The sequence below is a fragment of the Gorilla gorilla genome, chromosome 21, assembly GCF_029281585.2.
Source record: "Gorilla gorilla gorilla isolate KB3781 chromosome 21, NHGRI_mGorGor1-v2.1_pri, whole genome shotgun sequence".
NCBI classification, from domain to species: domain Eukaryota; kingdom Metazoa; phylum Chordata; class Mammalia; order Primates; family Hominidae; genus Gorilla; species Gorilla gorilla.
Genome location: NC_073245.2, coordinates 27,490,230 through 27,504,912, shown reverse-complemented (window position 1 = coordinate 27,504,912; position 14,683 = coordinate 27,490,230). Strand labels below are relative to the sequence as shown.

The window sequence follows — 14,683 nt, the reverse complement described above, 5'->3', positions numbered from 1 at the left end:
AAAACAGAAAAGCTCCACGCTGTCCTGTGGCCTGTGCCTTCTTGGCTACTTGCCGGCTCATCTTCCTTTGTTCCTTCCGGTTCTGTCTCTTTCTCATTACCCTACAGCAGGTCATTCCACAGGGACGGTTGGGTTAAAATACTGCACCTTTGTATGGCTCTCTAACCACATTTCCCAAACCAAAAAGTAAGTTGACATTTGGTTTGACAAGTACACATGGGGACAAGAGAGCAAAACGTGCAAAAATCGGACGCTTCAGAAAGCCTGGACCATTTGGATGTTATGTGTTACTCTGTCTAAAAATGTGAAGCCACAACTAGATGTAGCGCTTTTTATTGATTTCCAGTGCCCCCATGTCTGCTCAGGATTTCATTTTGGGACCTTGGAGTTCACATCCTAATTCCCATCCCAGCATGCACCACACAAAACTCACAGTGCAGCAGCTGTCAGGGGCTGCTGGAAAGCAAACCCGGGTCTGTGGTGGTCCCCTGAACTGACGATCGCTGCAGGAGAAACCAAGTAAGGCACTTAAAACTCCTCCTTCTTGCGAGACAAACCCTGGCTCAGGGACCATGTGCCTCATCCTGGTGACTGGGGCCTGTGTGGTTTCTTCTGAGGCTCTGACAGGATCGAATAAGGGTTGTATGTGTTTGTGTACATGGGGTGTGTGTGTGTGATATACATGGTATGTGTGATATATGTGGGATGTGTATGTGAAGTGTGTGTTGTATGTGTGTGTCATGTGTATGTGTGTGTGCTGTGTATGTGAATAGGGATGTGGATACAAGCCCAGTCGTGGTCCTAGAGACCAGTGTTTTCCAAACGGCTAGTGACAACTCATTTTTGGATGTAAAATGAACTCAGTAGAATTGACTGGCATGTAAAAGGAAGTCAACAAAATGCTGGACTAAAATATAATAAGAAAAACAGTGTACAGCAAGTGAAAGGGAGGATTTGTTTTGTGAAGCCCTTGTTTTATCTCTCTATATCCATATGGATATGTTGAAATACACACACACACACACACACACACACACACACCCCTATCTGATGTGTATGGCTTGCAATGAGAAATGTGGTTTTTCCTGGGGCGGTGGTGATAAAGTTGAAAACCACTGCCCTAGAGATACTGAGAAAGATGAAGGAGCCCAGCCTAGATGGCAAATTCCAGTTCCAGGACAAAAAGAATGTTCCTCTCTTTATGTACAGGTATTTGTTGAGTATCAAAATAAGAAATTTCACAACAGATTAACCTGGTTTCTGAGAACATGAAATGAAACCGCTGGTTGGCCGCCTGTTTCTGTCCTGAGTGGCTGCAGGAGGACTTCCTGGCTTTTCCCTGCTGCCCTCGTCTCTAAAGCAGGGTCTCAAACATCTCTTCTGTGCTGCCTCCTCCACTCCCACCCTTGGCAGTCTGATGGAGACCGCTTCTCAGAAAAATGATGGTAAAGGCATAAAATAAAATACAGATAATTTAAAGGAAACCAGGCTGGGTGTGGTGGCTCACGCCTGTAATGCCAGCACTTTGGGAGGGCAAGGTGAGTGGATTGCTTGAGTCCAGGAATTTGAGACCAGCCTGGGCCACATGACGAAACCCCACCTCTACAAAAAATACAAAAATTAGCTGGGCGTGGTGGTGCGTGCCTGTGGTTCCAGCTACTTAGGAAGCTGACACGGGAGGACTGCCTGAGCCTGGAGAGGTTGAGGCTGCAGTGAGCTGAGATTGAGCCACTGCACTCCAGCCTGGGCAACAGAATGAGACCCCGTTTCCAAAAAAAAAAAAAAGAAACTAATTATATTAAAACAGTTATCAAAATATTACTGAATCATTTTAAATAAAATGACAGATGTGCTTATACTCAGTAACAAGCTGTAGCATGGAGCTGATGAAACACGGCTGTGTCCATTTTCTGTTGCTGCCTTGATGAGTCACCACCAGCACCCGTGTCATCGCAGTTGTGTAGGTGGGAAGTCTGGGTGGGTCCTATCGGTTTCTCTGCTCTGGGTCTCAAAAGGTAGAAAGAAGGATGTTGGCCAGCCTGGGCCCTTGTCCAGAGGCTGTTAGGGGAGAATTTGCTTCCAGTCTCATTCAAGTTCTTGGCAGGAGTGAGGACCCTGTTTCTTTGCCGGCTGCTGGCCAGGAGTGGCTGTCAGGGCTGCCCATGCTGCTTGGCTTCAGGCCCCTCCACGTTCAGAGCCGGCAGCGAACTCTGAACCCTCTTCCTGCGTCTCATCTCAATGACTTGGACTTACACGTTTCTCTGACTTCTGTTTTTAGGGGATAATCTTGAATAAACTCCTTTCCTTAAAAAAGAGTAACTGATTAAGAACTTTAATTATATCTGCAAAGTCCCTTTTTGCCATGTAACATATTCAAGGGTGTAGCACCAAGGGGAAAAGGTCATGGGGGCCAAAATTCTGCCTCCTTAGCTCTGATGAAAACCCAGACGTGGCTGGGTGCACCCGGGAGCTCCTGACTCAGTGGGTCTGGGGTGTGGCCCGGGATGCTGCATGTCTAGGTGTCCCTGTGATGGTGCTGCGGCTGGTCCAGGAGCCACACTGAGAACCACAGGGTAGGGGCGGGTCCCAGGGAGGGGGCGAATGTTCCACCTGGTCCCCCTGTGTCCCAGGCTTGGTCCTCATTTCAAATGTTTGTGGCTGGGTTTTTGCTTGTTTTAAAGGTTTTAGTGGCTTCCCAATGTAGCAGCTAAGCCAGAGCTGAAGGAAGATTTGGCCGCACACCGCCGGGCAGGGCCCGCACTGTGGCCGGAACTCGGTGGAGGGCGGGCCGAGAGAGAGCGTCTGCTAGCACCAGGGCCGTGGCAGCGGGTTCCGCCTATGGTTAGGGCGTCCGAAGCTTCCCGAACTCTCCACAGCAGGGGTCGTGAGGGTGAGGTCCCCGTCCCAGCAGCGGGGGCACCACCTGGGAACTTGTCAGAAATGCAAATTCACAGGCACCCCAGACCGCTGACCCAGGAGCTCTGGGGCGGGCCGGTGCGCCTTGTTTTCACAAGCCCTCCACCTGGCTCTGCGGGCTCAGTCTGGGAGACGCTGGGCGGAGGATGGGAGAATAGTGCCTGGGCTTGGAGCTGGAAGCTGGAAGCCTCTCCTTCAAATAAGTGCACATAGACCCGTAAGAGCCCTGGAGGAAGCACTTCGGACAGGTGGAGAGGAAAGGACAGGTAATTCTAGTTCCCTAAATTGCATGGACTGAGAGTTTCTGTGACAGGGAAGTAAAGAAAGTCACTTTTTAAAATTGCATGGACTGAGAGTTTCTGTGACAGGGAAGTAAAGAAAGTCACTTTTTAAAATTGCAAAGTGGGAACCGCCCCTGTCTCATTTCTCATTAAAGTCACTTAGCACCATCTAGTGGTTTAGTTTGTGTAAGACAGTATGTAATGAGTTTCCTTTTTTTTTTTTTAAGACAAAACAAAAACAAAAACAAAAACACAAACAAAAACAAAAACCTTGCACCTAAAGGTGTCTGGGGTCCTAAGGACTGAGGTGAGAGCTCGCCCCTCCAGATGGGGCTCGCGTCAGGCTCCTGCCTGTGTCGCGCCCTCAGCGGCTTCACAGCCCAGTCGGGAGACAGATGTAAACCAGGCAATCTAACGGTCCAGGCAGAAATAGCAGTCTCCTGGCTCCGGATAAAGTTCAGGTTGCCACACGGCCCCACCCTTGGAGGAACCCTGGGCCAACCTCTCTTCTCTTCGTCTCCTGACCCCTCCTGCAGTTTCTGGGACCTCCCCTTTGCTCATTCCTTCTCTCCTTTCTGGAAGTCCCTTTCCTTCCTCGGTTCCAGGGACCGGTCCTGCCTCCTGCTGGAAGCCCCTTTCTTCCTCTGAGATGCCCTGGGCGTGCCTCCCCTGCTGGACTGCGGCCTTCTAGAGGAGGGTCCGTGTCTCATTCTCCTCGGCCAGGCTGGTGCTGGGTGGCAGTGGATGCCGTGCCACAGTGGCTCTCGTCACAGGCATCTCCATTCCTGTTGAGCTCCTGAGACAGGAGCTCTTACTGGTTTTCGTGAACACTCTTCCTTCTGATGAAAAGTTTAAATTATGGAGCTATAAAAACCACATCGATATAGACATCAGTCCACTTTTATAAACCAAGTCATCACTTCACTGGACTCAGCAGAATCCCGTAGAGCATCTGCGACCAGTGCGGAGTTGGAGGGCTCTGGGCCTCATGGTCATGTGGGGGATGGGGGCTGTGGGGGCGCCCAGGACAGGAGCTCCTCCCGCAGTGCTCCAGCAGAGGATCTCCAGCCTTTAAAACATGCAGCCTTCTTCAAACAAACACAAATGCACACCCAAGAAAACACCCCATCCCTCCACCCCCTACCACTACCACAAAAACAACAATCACCACTTCATGAGACATAAAAAGATTGCACTCCACTTGTAGGGTAGAAAGATCACAGGTGACTTTCCTGGGCTCTCATTTCCCATTTTGTGATGCTTTGTGATTGTATTTACAGTTTAAAACTTCGCTAAGTGAAAACCTGCAAGGAGAGGTCTCTGCATGGCTCACACTGGTTTTCCCATGTCTTCAGAGAGAACAGGCTGGTGTTGGCCTGTTGCTGTGTGGGAATGGGGAGTTTGCAGGGGCCCTGGAGACAGAGTGTGTGTGTGTGCACGCACGTGTGTGCTTGCATATTGTTGCCTGCAGCAGGGAGGGGCTGAGGGGCAAGGGTGGCCTGGTTCTGGGGGGTGTTTCAGACCTTGTACAGGTAGATTCGAATCCTGCTGTGGTATTTATGGGCAAGCCACTTTGCCAGTGTGCCTCAGTTTCCTCATCTGTAAAGTGGAAATAATGACAGCCCTTCCCTGATAAGGTTGTTGTGAGGTTGATGAGTTGACCAGCTTAGGACTTATCAGCATGAGCCACTACCCCCCGCTCTGGGCTGGGGAACCCACACCCAAAAGGGACGGCCACCCCAGAGCTCCTGGGTCAGTGATCTGGGGTACATTCTCTTCATATGTAATTTTTTCTTTTACTGTTTATTATGGAAGATTTCAAACATAGAAAAGTGAGAGATTATAGGTGCTATGGCTCACGCCTGTAATCCCAGTACTTTGGGAGGCCCAGGTGGGAGGATCACTTCAGCCCAGAAGTTCAAGACCAGCCTGGGCAACATAATTAGACCTTGTCTCTACAAATTTTTTTTTTTTAATTGGCTGGGCATGGTGGCATTCACCTGTGGTCTCAGCTACTGAGGAGACAAAGGTGTGGGGATCGCTTGAGCCCAGGATGTGGGGGCTTCAGTGAGCCCTGATGGCAGCACTGCACTCCAGCCTGGGCAATAGAGTGAGACCCTGTCTCAAAAATTAAAAGTGAGAATAGTCTGTCTCATGAGCCCTCCTGCCCCATCCCTCAACACGTGGCCCCTCTATGTTCTCTACAGCCCCACACACTTCCCTCACCATGTAATTCCAACACTTCTTTGAGATTTAGGCCTCAAAGGGGTCTTTTAAATCCCCATATTCCTTGGAAGTGTTTCCTGGAGTGTCTGAACACTCTGGTGTGGGTGAGATGTGGCTGCACCAGGCGTTAGTGTGTCTGACTTGTATTTGCTATTACAGGCGACTGTTTGAATCCAGATTTCTTGGGAGGAACAGAAACTGGATCACACTAGCTGAAACAGGAAGGGGACTCTTGTTTTATTCAGAAGTAATTTTAGATTTTTGAAAAGTTGCAAAAACAGCACAGTAGTTTCCAATATATACCCCTCACCCAACTTCCACAAAACCGTGGGCCGATGATAAAAACCTGGAAATTAACAATGATCCTGTCATATTAATAGACTGCACTAAAATCTCACCAGTTGCTCCACTCGTGTTTTTTCCTGGTCTAGATCCTGCTCACATTTAGGTGTCATGTCTTGTTTGTCTCCCCCAGACTGGGATGGTCCCCAGTCTTTCTCTGTCTTCCATGACCGTGATGCTTTGGAAGAACCCAGGCCAGTGGCTTTGTGGCACATCTCTCCTTTTGGGTTTCCCTGATGTTTTCTCAGGATTAGATGGAGGTTCTGCATTCTTGGCGACACACCCATGGAGTGATGCTGTGTCCTGAGTATTTCGTTATGTGGCTGTGTCCTCATACAGGTGACATTAACTCTGATCACTTGGTTAAGGTGCTGTCTGCCAGGTTTCTCCACTGGAAAGGTACTATTTTTTTTTTTTTCAAAGGAGCAGGGTATAAAAGGCAGGGCATGAAATCTGAGAGCAGGTGTGCATCAGGAATTAGGAACCTGGAACTGGGAGCTGAGGCAGCCGCTCTCTGTCTCCTTTTCCTCCTCTTCCTTCTCTTGCCATGGCTCCCTAATTTCTGTTTGTCTTTGCCTTTCGGCTTCATTTCTTTTCCTCTCCAAATAATTACCTTTCTCAACTTTGCCGTGCACATTGAAAGCTCGCCACTCCAGAGCGGCAGCCTCAGACCTGTTCACGTGTCCCTGTTGTCTAGAACCTGCCACCAACTCTGCGATTTCTGAGACTCCTTTCCAGATTCCCAGGAGAGAAGACATGTGACAGGCCAGCCTAGGTCAGGCCCACCCCTGGTCCTATAACTCTGCACAGGAGAGTGGGGTCACCTTGTTGCTGGGACCCTGCCTTTGGATGGGTGGGGCTGACATCAGACACAGGGACAACGTGGACTGGACAGACATCTCACTAAAGTGCTTAGCACACGTGCCTTTTCTTCCCTTCCTCCTCCCTTCTAATGCAACAGATCTATGGCTGAACACCTGCTTTTTTTTTTGTTTTTTTTGACAGAGTCTCGCTCTGTCACCCAGTCTGGGGTGCAGTGGCATGATCTCGGCTCACTGCAAACTCCGCCTCCCGGGTTCAGGTGCCTCAGCCTCCAGAGTAGCTGGGATTACAGGCACTGGCCACCACGCCCGGCTAATTTTTGTATTTTTAGTAGAGATGGGGTTTCACCATGTTGGCCAGGCTGGTCTTGAACTCCTGACCTCAAGTGATCTGCCTGCCTTGGCCTCCTTAAGTGCTGGGATTACAGGTGTGAGCCACCACACCCGGCCATTTGCCGAACACCTTTGAAAGCTACATTTTCACTTAAGGAATTTCATGATCCAAGGGCATAAAGTGTATAAAGTGAAGAATTGGGTTTTGATGGCAATGATCATCTTCCAGGGTCTCCAGTAGGTACATTTAGGTCTGGATGTAGGAAATGCCTGCAGTGGACATACATGAAGTTGAATATAGATGCGTGTCTTGCCCCTTGTGACTCGAAGTGTGGCCCATAGACCGGCAGCATCAACATCACGTGGGAACTGGTGAGCAAGGCGGAGTCTCCGGCCCCCCATCCCTGCTGAGTCAGACTCTTAACACCCTCAGGTGGTTCCAGTGCACACTGGCTTCCAAAAGGGCTGCGCTAGGTAGAAGTGTGGTTTTGTTTGTTTTGTTTTGTTTTTGAGGACCATGCGTGTCAAATTCTTTCCTACTCAAGAATGAGATTGGAAAAGAATCACGACTATCTTGGCCTCTACTTTATAAAGTTTAAATTTTTTTTAAGCTTCTTGACTCTTTTTTAATAACACTTGATCAAGCACAAGAGAAAATATTGCAATCAAGAGATGTGGGAAACGTGAGCTGCAAGAGGCTGCGGCTGGGGTAATGTGGCGTCACTGTCTTACCAGAAACATCTCTTTAAAAGTGGGACTACACGCCAAAATAATGAGAAAAAGTGTAGTATCGTAAATACATAAACCAGTAACATAGTTGTTTATTATCATCGTCAAGTATTATGTGTTGTACATAATTGCATGTGCTAGACTTTTTTTATGCAACTGGCAGCACAGTCTGTTTACACCGGCGTCCTCACAGACATGTGAGTGAACGTGTGGCTCCACGGCCCTAGGATGGCTACGGTTGTCACAAGGCGACAGGAATTGTCCAGCTCCATTGTACTCTTATGGGACCACCATCCTATATGCAGTCCATTGTTGACTGCAGTACTGTTATATGGCCCACGACTGAGCATTTGTGGGTCTTTGTGTATCATCACAACCCCTTACACTGAATATAAAACTATCTCTTTCTGTTTTCCTCCCTTAATTTTTACTTGCTCTGATTAATGTACTGTATTTCTCTGACATTATTTTGTGTGTACACAAGGGCACACACATACACCTTAGCTACCAAAACATAAATGTAACTCTGCCGATCCAAACTCGGGAGAAAATCAAAGCTGAATGAGAACAAGGAAACTTTTCTCCCACTCAGTATTTCAATAAAGGTAGCATCTTATCTATTTAGTATGTGCTTCTTTTTACTTATTTTTTTGCTATCAGATTTATGCTAATTCATTAAAGTCTGAAGAATGTACTTTATTTGAATTATACATATTATTCCACCGATAGCAAGTTTTTTTGCTTTTTCTTTTAGACAGAGTCTTGCTCTGTTGCCCAGGCTGGAGTGCAGTGGTGTGGTCTTGGCTCACTGCAGCCTCTGCCTCCCAGGTTCAAGTGATTCTCCTGCCTTAGCCTCCCAAGTATCTGGGATTATGGCGTGTGCCACCACTCCCAGCTAATTTTTGTATTTTTAGTAGAGATGGGGTTTCACTATGTTGGCCACGCTGGTCTCAAACTCCTGACCTCAAGTGATCTGCTAGCCTCGGCCTCCCAAAGTTCTGGGATTACAAGTGTGAGCCACCTGGCCTAGGTTTCGTTTTATTTTCTAGGTTTGTCTTCAGACTGCCTTTGGGGTGGGCCTCCTTATGGGCTAATTGCAGAGGGTGCTGATATTAGTGCAAGAAGGGCTGGGTACGGTGACTCACACCTGTAATTCCAGCACTTTGGGAGGCTGAGGTGGGAGGATCACTTGAAGCCAGGAGTTTGAAACCAGCCTGGGCAACGAAGTGGGACCCTATCACTACCAAAAAAAAAAAAAAAAAGCCCAGCATGTTGATGCTTGCCTATAGTCACAGCTACTCAGGAGGCTGAGGTGGAAGCCTTTAGCCTGGGAGGTCGAGGATGCAGTGAGTCGAGATTGCACTCCTGCATTCCAGCCTGGTGACAAAGTGAGATCCTCTATCAAAAAAAAAAAAAAAAAAAAAAAAAAAAATTGTGTAAGGACACAGGAGCTCAGTTTTCACATTGCTTTTTAGCTTAAGGATTCCAAAGTGATTCATTGCTAATCTTGAATGGACAGAGAAACACACAAACAACATAAAACATTCACCGAGTCCAGGTTCCTTTTCCTGGTGAGGTCTGTCTCTTAGGGAAGAAGGGGGATGGATTTTCTTACAGTGTGTCCTTGCCCACAGACAACAACTCTGGAACAAGCTATTAAAAGTGCCCATGAGTGTTATGACGATGAGATTCAGCTTTATAACGAGCAGATTGAGACACTGCGCAAGGAGATTGAGGAGACAGAGCGGGTCCTGGAGAAGTCTTCTTACGACTGCCGGCAGCTGGCGGTCGCCCAGCAAACCCTGAAGAATGAGCTGGACCGGTATCATCGTATCATCGAGATTGAAGGCAACAGGTGAGCGTGTGCCCTCCCCGTCCAGGCCACTTATTCCTTCCACAACTCTTTATTGAGTGCCTATTGTGTGCCAGGCACAGTTATAGGCAGTGGGCATGTGTCAGGGAAGGAAACAGAACAATTCCTGACCCCATGGGTGTTGGATAACTAGTAGGGGAGACAGAGGATGAAGGTACGACCAGTGCTGAGGAGGAAGTTCCAGCAGGGAGGAGGGTGGTGGCAATAGGGGTGATGGGGGAATGCTTGCAGTTTTAAGTAGGGTGGTCAGAAAAGGCCTCACTGAGAAGCCTGTGTTTTGCTCATAGGCCTCTGGGGACATAAGTGTCCCAGCAGGTGGGATGCCCAGGAGTATTTAATGAGGTGCTGCAGGTGAGCTACCTGGCATGGAGCCTGGCACTTGAGGGCACTCAGAGGTGTTGGTGATGCTTCTGCTGCCATCCTCACAATTCTTAGCACCTTGCTGAGTCAGTCTGTGGCTGTGACTATGTGTCTGTCTGGTCTCCTCCATAATGGAGCTGTGGCTCGATCCCTACTCACTTTAAGAAAGCTGGGAAATTCTCTCTTTCTCTCCAGCTATGCTGGTATTTATAGCTACCGTGATTTCCAGAGAACGGGTTGGGAATTAATTTGTGATTCTTCACTTCAGTCTTGCTAAATTCCTGGGTTTCGACTGAATGAAAAGAGAAGCCCCCCACAGCTGAGGTCCCCACCAGGAGCAGCTCTTCCCTTCGCGCTGGGTGCTGTCTCTTGGCTGTGAGCACTCGAATGCTTGGCAGGAGAAGCAGGATTTTATTTTTCTTTCTCCAGTGCTGGTCGGTGTATCTGGCATGATTCCACATTATATTTATGTCACAGTGAACACTTTATGCACACATCTGCAAGAATAAGTCTGGAGCTGGCATTTCGGTGACTTTGTAAACATTTTTGTTTTGGGACAGGGCTTCACAGAAAGGTGGCTGGATACCTCTTTTATTTATCTATAAGTTCTGATTTTGGTCTAATTTTAAATTGATAGAAATGTTGCAAGAATAGAACAAGGAACTCCTGAATACTCCAGATTCACCAGTTGTTTATATTTTATCTCAATTGCTTTATCATTTTTTCTCTATTTATATATGATGTGTGTGTGTACATATATATGTATATATGTATATACGTATATATGAGTAGATATATGTATATATGTATGTATATATATGTATATATACGTATATATACACATATATACATATATACACACACATATATACATATATACACACACATATATATACATATATCTTAAGTTGGAGATATCATACCCTGTTTTCCCTAAATACTTCAGCCTGGGTTGACTACTCTAATTAAAAAAATCAAAAAGGCAAAAAAACAAAAGGCAAAAAAATAAAAAAGGCACTGTCTCATGGAGAAGTGGCATTTTTAGGTTATAAGCAATCCCCACTTTACAATTTTTTATAGGTATGTTTCACAGTTTATGACTCTTGAGCTCAAAGAAATGATCACTTCCTTTATGTCCTCATCCAGTATGTAAATGTGTATATGGCTGTCTGTTTAAAATGATATCTAATTCGTGAGCAATTTGGTCTAGAGAAAGCTTTTTTTTCATTTTTGCTCAACATTAACGAGAGTCGCTCTTGCCCCTGACCTCTGTTTGGCTTGTTCTTTCTGGTTCTTTCTGCCAGGCTGACCTCTGCCTTCATTGAAACTCCCATTCCCCTGTTCACCCAGAGCCATGGAGTCTCTTTCAGCACTGGATCCGGTGGGAAAGGTAACGCTCCCCAACACTGGACTTCTGTTTTTTTCTGTCTTGAAAAAAACCAAGCGGCTCTCTTCCTGACTTTAACATTCATGCTTGCTTCAGATCCATCTGGAAATTAAATGCTTTTATGTGAGGGAGGACTCCTTCCCACCCTCTGCCCTCTCTGGCTTGCTAAGTGACTGAGCTGAGAAGTTTATAAGGAGAAAAATCGACTAGGGGGCTAGGCTACCTTGGGCATGCCATCCCTAATGTGAGGCATTTATTTTGTATTTTTATATTTGTTTTATGGTTTGACAGCAATAACTTTTGCAACACAAGGCATTTAATTGGGCAAAAAGTACAACTCAATATTCACTTCTTGCTCCCTCCGCTCGGCAGTAAGTGAACACTGGATCACATCCCACCGCCTCCCGACATTGAATCAAAGGGTTTGTGCCAACGCGTGTAACATGGTGTCCAGTGCAGAGTGGCTGCTCAGTCATCGCTCATTCTCCCCTCCCTCAAACCAGGCAGAAACAGCTTGGCTGGTAAATGTGGCATCTGCCTTCAACATTTGGTCTGTAAGACCTCACCTCACATCGAAATCTCCCAGTTCTGAACAAGCCCAGCATTTGGGGAGAAAAGAGAAGGTGGTAATATGGATGCTCATGCATATAGGGCCTTGAAATCCTTATTTCCAGATAGCTCAGAGGGCTTTGTGGAAATGGCGTTCCAGAGTCAACATGGTTGGAAAGGGAACAGCCTTGCAGCTGGACGCCCAGGGCCAGGTCTGCAGACGTGCGGCCCTGCAGGGGCTTGCTCTCAGAACAGTCCCAGCTTGGCTGAATGCTCTGTTAATGCTGTTCTGAATTTCTTAATAATTTGGAACAAGGGGTCTTGTGGGTTTTCTTGGCACCGGGCCCTGAGATTCTGTGCAGTCCTGTAAGCACCTCCTCCTCGCATACCAGTTCCCAGCAGTTTTCCTGTGCTCTGTCCCTCTCTGCATCCCTTGCACCTGTGGCTTTGTGACCCATGTCTGCTGTTGCCAGCTCACCTGGCTCTCTTTTTATTGTGAATCAGCCGTGCTTGATGCCGGTGCTTGATCGGTCTTGCCCTGTGGTTACCAGTGGGAAGGGATGCAGGGGATGACTTTTGGGCTGAAAAAGTTCAAAATTCACTATGTGGGTGGAGCCGGGAAGCCTCATAGATTATACCAGGTGAGAATTTTGTGTGTTTTCTTCAACTTTTAGTTTTTCCTTTCAGCTAGTCTGGAAGCAGGAGGGTGGACTTGGGGCAGGGGATTCCTGTCATTTCTGAATTTCATAGCATCGCTTCCTCTCTTGGCCTGGGAGGAAGGGGAGGCTGATCACAGCCGGGTGGCATTTATCTAGCTTGAGCTAAATATGGAATGAGGTAGATCCACCGTGAACAGGTTCCATCTCCAGGCCCAAGGCCATCTGAGCATGTCAGAAGCCCCCAGGTGGCTCTGTCGTCTCTCCTTTGAGGAAGTCAGAGGAGAGAATAACTTTGCGGAATGGGCTTCTGTGGATCCAAGTGTCTGCTGTGAGCTCAGTGGGGCTGCAGTGGGAACAGGGGCTAGGGCTCCCATTGAGTGTCAGGACAATGGCCTTGCATACCTTCGTAGGTTCTGCCTGGTGTGGGGTGAACTGTGGGTGTCAGAACAGGGAGCACCTTCCCTCTGGAAGCCCAAAGGCATCCAGTGACTTGTCCAGAGTCGCCCAGCTGGACCTCAGCCTGGGCCATGGAGCAACAAAGCCAAGGCCTTTCTTCCATTGCTTCTGCTCCAGATGAAGGAAGCCCCACCCTAGTACTATAGGCGTTTGTTTCCGAGAGAGTTAGCCTATTTTCCAACCAGCGTATTTTCTTTCTCTCTCAATGACAATTATACTTGAATTTCTGCCTGTGTGTTTTTCCAGATCTTACCAGAGCTCTGCAGGATATAACAGCAGCAAAACCAAGACAAAAAGCCCTCCCCAAGAATGTTCCAAGGAGAAAAGAGATTATAACAAAAGACAAAGCCAACGGAGCTCTGGAAGATGCACCATTAAAAGGTTTGGAAGACACAAAGCTGGTACAGGTGGTACTTAAAGAGGAAAGTGAATCTAAGTTTGAATCAGAAAGTAAAGAAGTAAGTCCCCTGACACAAGAAGGGGCTCCAGAGGATGTGCCAGATGGAGGGCAGATAAGCAAAGGCTTTGGGAAACTATACAGGAAGGTCAAGGAGAAAGTGAGAAGCCCCAAAGAGCCTGAGACCCCCACTGAGCTCTACACCAAAGAGCGGCACGTGCTGGTCACAGGGGATGCCAATTACGTGGACCCTAGGTTCTATGTCTCCCCCATCACAGCTAAAGGTGGGGTGGCTGTTTCTGTTGCGGAAGACTCTGTGCTTTATGACGGCCAGGTGGAGCCCTCTCCTGAGTCACCCAAGCCCCCTTTAGAGGATGGGCAGGTGGGTCTGCAGGAGAAAGAAGATGGACAACCAATTGACCAGCAGCCTATGGACAAGGAGATTGAGCCAGATGGTGCAGAGCTGGAAGGCCCTGAAGAGAAACGTGAGGGTGAGGAGCGGGACGAAGAGCCCAGGAGACCCTGTCCCACGGTCACACCTGGTGCAGAGGAACCGTCTATACCTGAGCCTCCAAAGCCTGCGGCTGATCAGGATGGAGCTGAGGTGCTTGGGACTAGGAGCAGAAGCCTGCCAGAAAAAGGCCCTCCCAAGGCTTTGGCCTATAAGACAGTGGAAGTGGTGGAATCTATCGAGAAGATTTCCACGGAGAGCATTCAGACATATGAAGAAACCGCTGTGATCGTGGAGACCATGATTGGAAAGACAAAGTCAGACAAGAAGAAATCAGGAGAGAAGAGCTCTTAAAATGCCCAGGCTTAATGGGATAAAATGTCTTTGGGGCCACTGTACGGGTAATGCTTTGATATTTTAGAGCAAATGATAAGAGGGTGAGGGTTCCTGTTTGGATTAGACCATAGTTGACCCATCTGGCATTGCCAACGAAGCCTTCATTAAAATGTTTTCTTTGCTTGCACATCCTTTGTCTAATTAATAGGGACCTTGGGAATGTAGGTGGGTCAGCTTCATGAGGACAAGGATGCTCTGTTAAATGGCCACCATACCGTCCTCATTTAGGAAAGAGACATGCTCTTCATCCTGGTTCATAAGTCTCATTAGAGACTCAGATAGCATCTGGATTTCACACAGAAACGTGCTGGTTGATGACATCGGCTCATCTTTATTCCATTTCAAGCACAAATGTGTGCTTATGTGGATGAGTGTTTTGCTAGAGATGAAATTATTAAAGGCATCTCTCTTAATGTGGATTCCCCCAGAAGCTGATCCCAAAGCAGAGAATGCGAAGTTTCATTGGAAGATGAATTTAGGATGCACAAGTAGGAGAGTGGAGAAGGC

General features: G+C 47.6%; 1 protein-coding gene across 4 annotated transcripts in view; it reads left to right on the top strand.

The window, feature by feature from the left end:
* Positions 1–14,303, top strand: part of BFSP1 (beaded filament structural protein 1) — a 65,131-nt gene extending 50,828 nt beyond the window's left edge. For all 4 annotated transcript variants that reach the window (XM_063702082.1, XM_063702083.1, XM_055372909.2 and 1 more), the window contains 3 exons: positions 9,283–9,503; positions 11,186–11,271; positions 13,179–14,303. In XM_063702082.1, coding sequence (XP_063558152.1) covers positions 9,283–9,503; positions 11,186–11,271; positions 13,179–14,134 — 1,263 coding nt within the window. In that variant the 3' untranslated portion in view covers positions 14,135–14,303. The remainder of the gene's footprint in view (positions 1–9,282; positions 9,504–11,185; positions 11,272–13,178) is intronic.
* Positions 14,304–14,683: the final 380 nt, after the last annotated feature.